General features: G+C 50.5%; 1 protein-coding gene across 1 annotated transcript in view; it reads left to right on the forward strand.

The window, feature by feature from the left end:
- The first annotated feature begins 2,338 nt into the window (after positions 1–2,338).
- The window catches only part of LOC108572556 (nuclear hormone receptor E75), a 16,986-nt gene continuing 11,883 nt past the window's right edge, over positions 2,339–7,441 (forward strand). The window contains exons 1-2 of the mRNA XM_017934814.1: positions 2,339–2,582; positions 3,060–3,148. Of these exons, the coding sequence (XP_017790303.1) occupies positions 2,339–2,582; positions 3,060–3,148 (333 nt within the window). The remainder of the gene's footprint in view (positions 2,583–3,059; positions 3,149–7,441) is intronic.

Here is a 7,441-nt window from a genome sequence, read left to right on the forward strand (position 1 = left end):
ATAATTACTACAATACAAGAAGCATCTCACGTAACAACGCAACACTTTCTCCCGTTTAATCAAAAATCAACAATCCTCTTCCTCCGAAAGGAGGCCAAACGTACAATGAGATCCACTCTCGACTCGCAACAATATTACGCTTCATTACCGATTATCATAAGAAGGAAGAGAGAGAGAGAGACCAGTTCGAACCAGGCACTCTCATCGTGGAACGCGTGGGTGGTCGTCATTGGACAGGTGGCAGAGTGATACTAGACCGCGTGGGTGGCTGCACAATGCAGCTCGAGGGCGATCAGTGCGCGATAAATCGCGGAGGTGCACCGCGTACAATTAATCGCCTATGGTTTATCCAAGTATTCCACTAACGAGGCGAAATCAACGCCAACACGTACACGTTCGGACGTCGTTCACAGTCGACGAGTGAAAATCGAGCGTTCCGCTTGCGAGTCACTTGATCAGCGGTAAGTCGATCCGAGTGCAGCCGTAAAATTCCACAAGCGATGGCCTAGTTACCGGGGGACGTTAAAACGAACGACAAACACCGGTATATACGAAATCTCGAGACAATTCACCGCGTAACGACAGCAGCCTCAGGTTCATCGAACCTCTATCACGTTTTTTGCCCACGAGCAGGCACGTGCCTATCGTCCTTTGAATCGACACCTCTTGTCTGGAATTCTGTATCAGCTCGTGGAACGATTTCGTGTATGTAGGTGGTCAGGAAATCCCTATGAGACTCTTCCCTCTGACGTAGAATGGGATACGAGGGAACAGGTTAGATGTGCAAATTTATGGTGAATAGAGGGTGGGCGTGAATGAAACAATATAGGAGGGAGAGTACACGGGCAATTCGCCTTAATGAATGAATCCTTGGCTACGTATATACGTCATCTTGTACGAAGACCAGTCGATATATCCCATTGTATACCTGAGACAGCCTGTACAAATACGGAAAACCCATTACGCTCGGAAAAAGCTACCTGAACCGAGCCACCTTTCACCCTCTATCGCTAAAAGAGCACACTCCCGTCAAGAAGCACCAACAAACTCCAGAGAAGAAGAAAGAAAAAGAGGAGCGTCTCGTAAAATCGAGAAGAGACGAAAAGAAGAAGAAGAAAAAATATGAAAAGAATCACACGATCTCGAAGGAAGAGAGAAAAAGGAGGCGAAATATCAGGATTGAAACGGGATAAAAGATCGCGGAGGATCAAGCGCTACGCTGGAACAAAGACAGAGAAGCGAGAAGGTAGAAGAGGAGAGGCCGAGAGGAAGCCGGCAAGGTTAGAGGGAGACGAGGAAAGGCAGAAGGCGAAACGACAGCTACGGTCTCTCGCGGTTGGCTCGAGCGAGAGGGCGCATGGCCTTGGCCGCTGCTGCGGGGTAATTCAGTCAAGGTTTCGGCCGATGAACTTCCTCCGATGGGAGGAAGGAGAGCCGGCCGGCAGAGGTCCGCGAGCGTAGTGGGGATAGGTGACGGCCAATCACAGCGGCACGCGGCCCAGCGAGCAGCCAGCGGATTGGTTGGGCCCGTGACGCCGGTGCCCGGGCCCGCAGCCGCTTGTCAGTGACCTCCAGCATTGAAAATACGATGAACTCTCTCGGGGGGCTCTGTAAGAGCGCACCGGTGCGCTGTGTGTCCTCTACTACATACTAGGTAGCCAGGGCGTAGACATTGTAGATGGTCGAGGCAGCCTGGCAAGCAAGCAGCCACATCAATCCCTCCCCTCCATACCGGCGTCGCTCCGAGTAAGGGCTGCACGGCCCCCAGGTAACCAACACTCGGCAGCGCCGAACTCCAGTCAGACCAACGCGAACCTCCCTCGAGCGAACACTTACTTTCACTCTCTCTTCTGCCTTCCATCCGTGCGCTCTTTCGCTCCGGTTCCTTCCTCGTCTTGTCGCGTGCACCCGGTCTTCTTCCTCTGTTCACGGTGTTATAACACGGACGAGGTGTCCATCGGTCGCCACAGAACGCACCTGCCCTTCGTTTCGGTAGGAGCTCTCTGAAAACAGTTCTCTCCGAAAGTGTGATCCGATAATTTTTTCTTTTCGTTATCATTGTCACGTGATCGAGGTAACGAGAAACTGAGAGATTCGGGCAGAGAAACGGAGAGGAGGGATATACAGGTTTCTTTTTCCTTTCTTTCTTCATTTTCATTGGTGATGTCGAGGAAAAGTGAATTGAGTGATTATTATAGTCAGTGATTGGAAACCGAGGGAACATAGAGAGTGGACTGATGTCGGTCCTCAGCTCAGTGCAGTGCCGTGTCAAGTGGATGATAAATCGAAGAACCTAAGATACTCGATTGGATTCCACGTGTTACCATTTGCAACAAACATGATCCTGACGCCGGATAGCAGCGCACAGACCACGATGACAATCTCACCGGCACCGGAATCGCCGATCTCGAGCATGTCGTCGCATGGATTGCGCGCGTCCAGCGTGTCGCGCATGTCTTGCGTCTCACAGGGCATGTCCAGTCCTTATCACGTGGCTCAGTTACCGCATCATCTCAGCCCGAACATGCCCACCATGGACTCTACTGTTTCATCGGCTAAACCTGAACCCGAATTGAACATAGGTACGATCCGGGATTGCTATTCCAAAAGAAAAGAACATCTAAATAAGAAAAATCCCTATTGGAAAAAATGAAAGAACCGACGTGTTTACATTTGTCAAACGTGTTCTAGAAATAAGAGATATAACATAGATCGCGAGTTAGGTTTAAATATCGTATGCAATGGGACCTCTCTATTCGTTGGATCCCATGGAACTGAAAAACGATCACGCGCCGTGACAGTCGAGTGAAAGCAGAAAGTTGTAACACACCGATGCTGTAACCCGCCGCGAGAGAGGAGAAAGTGTTCTTCTTTCTCTCCCACCTTTCTCTTAGCAGACGCGCGCTCTCCGCCACGTGGAGAGCAACGTGAACCCGACACCACGTTATACACATACGTATATACATATATACTATATCGGCACACAGGCTATATCGTGCATCGCCAAGTGAACCAAAAGTGTAATCAATGCCAATTTTTTTCCTTCTCTTCTCTTGCAGAATTCGACGGGACCACAGTATTGTGCCGTGTCTGCGGAGACAAGGCGTCCGGTTTTCACTATGGGGTACACTCCTGCGAGGGATGCAAGGTGAGCGGAAACACGAACTACGATATACGATACGCAATATTCGTTCGACGTGTTTGGATCCGTTTTCAAATTTTCTGCTTGCTCGATTAAATTTCTACGCGGAATGTCTCCTTTTTTCTCTCTTGCAATAATTCGGATCTGGACAAACGTTTCGACACGAATATACAATCGGACGATTATTTCACGCTCCTCCGATATTTTCTCTTCAAATTCGTCTTTCGTGTGACAAATATACATCTATCCATCGTTTGGAAATTCGCAAAGGAATTTTAACGTGGAACGAAATTGTTCGGTGAAGAGGTATCGAAAATGTCGAGGGAGCCGTGACGTGATGTGGCCAGGAAGTGAACGGAGCTTGAATGTGAATGTACGATGCGACCAAGGCTACGGAGAAGCTATCGACCGAGCGCCGTCCGACCTTGTACACGCGGAAATCGCGAGAGAGACGTTCGAACTGGTCCTTGACGTTGCCTCCTCCATCGGGCAGCCTCTCCGCGTGCACGAAAAATCTTGCCAAGGTCTCTTTTCTTAACCGACCAGTCCGCCGCCGCGCAGAACTTGTATCGAACGGTCAGCGGAATGACATTCGGAATATTTCGAATTGACGACGAATACGACCGAGATCGAGCATATATTACGGAAATTATTCCAAGTGAAATGAAAATCAATTTTTCATTGCCAAACCAAAAAAAGGTGAAATAGATTTGGAAGTAACTTTCGAAACGCGTCTGCCGGATACGCGGTCACTTGACGATCAGATTTTCCAGGAAGGTCGGTGCCTTGGACAATAGCTTCGCGGGCGGTTACGCAAAAGGAGCGGAAAATGTGGCGAAATTCTTTGTGAAACGATAACCTACAAGCCGGGATGGGAACGCGGGTGAGAAGGGTCTGTACAGGTAGACGACCGTGTCTCCTTTCGTTAAAGACAGTTTTGTGTCGGTGGTTTTCGTGTGGCCGAGCTTTAGGGCAGGTATGTGCAACGTAAAGAATGCACATCCGCTCATGCAACTTCCTGTCCGGCTTCTTCCTTTTTTTCTTCTATTCTTTCCTCTCGAATCGACTTGTCTCTCACTCTCTGCCTCAGCTATTCATTCTGGACGAAAAGAGACGTTCGATTTTTTTCGAAAAGGTTCATTTGAAAATTCCCGCGGAAAATGAGTCATTTCCAGGATAGAACTGTGTTAACGTGGAATTCCCCTGGCGAAAGAAGCGTTCTTTCCCCGCGAAACCTCGAATCGAATGTAAATCGTTTCCCTCGAGACTGATAATTACGCCTCGCGAAGGCCAACGTCCTCGTGCTCGTCATTGTGCGACTTCAAGGAGGCGCTTGGTAGGGGCAGCACAGGCCGCGAATTCGTTTTAGGAAGTGGCAGCACGCTACCCTCACCCGCGTCCCCTTACCACCTCCACCTCGCTCGAGGAGTCATAGTGGGGGTTACTCCGCCAGGTGTTGTGAATCAGTGCTGCGGTGCTCGCAGATCATCTTCGTCCGTCGACCTGATAACATCGTCCTCGTCTCGTATATATCTAACATAAATCTCAATCTCTGATACAGTAAAAAACGATCTCCGATGATAAATCGATCTTTTTTCACCCGAGCTAATCTGTTTGTCAGAGAAATCAATGAATATTATAGTAGTTCTACGAGCAAGGGGAGTTTAAGCTTCTTTCTTAGCGGGCATGACTTCTTCCCGGGATAATCTGTTCATCCCAGACTACCCGTAGAGACACCCCAGGGGTCATTGGTCCCTCGTCCAGACGAAAAGAAAGAGAGAGTGGCCCGGCTGGTCAGCCGAAAAGCCAAAGAGATGATGGCGGCGGACCGCGTGTACGGGAAAGAGAAAGTGTCGTGCCCGTTTTTAACCCCCGCCGGTTGCAGCGGTCCGGAACAAGCGTGTTTCCGATCCCCCTTAGGCCGATTCTTCGAAACGAGAGAACTGGATCGACCGGCGTTCCTTGCCGATTCATATCTCGATGAAGATTTTTCTGTCTAGGCTCCCCCACCCTACAGGGGAGATCCTCGATGTACAAGCGTAGAATAAAGAAAGAGAGATAGATAGGGAGGGAGAGAGAAAGACCCTCGAGCCTGGGTTGACTGGGTCAGTAACTTATGGCTGTAGGCGTAACACAGCCGCTGCTTTATGGCGAACGAGTCGACGTCGAGTGACCTAGCCGCTAGCGGTAGAGACCGTCTTATGGGTACTGGAACACTGCGAGGGAGCCGCGGTGGTGGAAAGGGAAGAGAACGCGGAAGAGTGTTGGATATCTTTAAGACTAGGTCGCTCGGTCGCGCTGCTGTTGCACTATTTCGCCATACCGCTGGCCACAAGCTACTTTTCCCCGGCCCCTGCGTGTCGATTCGCTCCAGCCCCGCGCAGGTTCACGAGATTTGGCTGGATTTGCCTGGTTTAGGGCCGTGGGAAGATAGCGTGTACGTATATAGAGAAAGAGGATTTAAAGGATCGAGATTTCCTTTTTTTGTTTTTTGTTTTTTTTTCTTTCTTTTCACGTAGAATATATATTTATCGGGTGGGGGACTGGTGACGAATAGGTTGGATCGAGAGAGTACAAACGGGTGTAAATAGGTTAGGTTTTTCGGGATGGAAAAAGTGACGGGAAGATGGCGGCGAACGTGTGCGGCTCGCACTGGCCCAGATCTCGCTAGGACGTTGCCCCCCACGACACTTTTCGTGCACGCGTCACTGACCTGGGCTCAGTTTTACGGCACGAGAGATTCGCGGCGGCGCAATCAGCGCGCGCGGCCCGCGATAAAGCCGCGATAAAAGGCACGGCATTCAGGCGACGGCCGAGTATAACCGGTCCGATTCACGAAACGCTCATCCGAATCTGATCTCCACGCTCTCCTTGTAATATATCATTCTACACACTTGTCCCTCTAATCCACTTCTTCCCTTATATTTCAGTGTCCACCGCTGGAACACTTTTACCCCTTTCAACCACCAACTCACCCTTCTCCACGAGTTCAATCGTTTTCGTTCGTTCCAATTGACGAAAACTCCCTATTCTTCTTGCAGTAGGTACATATATATTTTGCTCTTCAAAATTATCCACAGGGTGTCGAATTAACGAACGAATAACGAAAGGACGAAAATGTCGCTCGTAGTACCGTATACGCCAAATAGAGGCTGCTTCCAGTTTTTATTTTCGCGTCGACGTTCCTCTTTAAATCTCCCCGGCGGGACAATCAGCGGTGGAGGTGCACGCCGACTCTTTATCCGGAGGGTTGAAACCAGGCGACCGGTGCATTAACCCTCCGGTCGTCGACCCCCGAGCCAGTTACGTCACACGCTTGTTCCCTACTCCCCCTCCCCGGCCAGTGTACCCCCTCCATCGTTAGCTGGCTGCCCCCTTCCCGCGCTCGCTCACCGATTTCCCCTCTATACTCCCTCCTCTCCCCACCATCCCGTGACTCTGCTGCTGCTGCACCTCTCCTCCTCCACCACCTCCTCCTCCTCCTCCTCCTCCTCCTCCTCCTCCTCCTCCTCCTCCTCCTCCTCCTCCTCCTCCTCCTCCTCCTCCTCCTCCTCCTCCTCCTCCTCCTCCTCCTCCTCCTCCTCCTCCTCCTCCTCCTCTCTTCTCCTCCCTCTCGGCTAACCGTCATTTTTGATGTCGTAACGAGTCGTGATCTCATTTTCATTTGATTGCGCGGGTATTTCGGTGCTCGGTTGGGGTTACTGACCCCAGTGCATCTACTTTAGAATCGGGTCAGCCGCTTATTATCGTGGTAGGTGTTCGCTCGACGCGGTATCTCCGGCCGGCCGGAGCGGCAGCGCGCTTCAAGATAACGCCGCCGCCCCGCCGCGCGGCCGCCCGCGCGCGGAATCGAACGTCACGCTCCTCTACGCCCGATAAAGCCACCCCGTGAAACACGACACCCCAAGCTCTCTCCTCGAACGTTGTTCGCCTCTCGTCCTGTGTTTCCTCTCATTTCCCGAGTCACCGCGCGATTTTCGGGGGATTTTCGAACGTTCAGCTGATCGCCAGGGTTGAAGAGAGAATGTTGACGGGGAATGGTAGATTTTTAGTTGGTATTTTCTTTAGATACGTAAGGGAAGTTTGGACAAGTTTTAACAGATTTAACGATAGTTAATTTTCAAGTTTCATAGGTGCTTGCATTTTTTGAGATTTCGGGTTGAAGTAATTCGTATGGTTTTTTTCGATCGATGGGTTGTATTGGAATTGAGAATTTGTCGTGCTTCTTCGACTGTCTCGCGATACTTCAACGCAGACTTAATAAGCCAGCAATTGAAATCTAGTTGATTTGCTGTCCTT

Source organism: Habropoda laboriosa, unplaced genomic scaffold (assembly GCF_001263275.1).
Source record: "Habropoda laboriosa isolate 0110345459 unplaced genomic scaffold, ASM126327v1 scaffold129, whole genome shotgun sequence".
Classification (NCBI taxonomy): Eukaryota; Metazoa; Arthropoda; class Insecta; order Hymenoptera; family Apidae; genus Habropoda; species Habropoda laboriosa.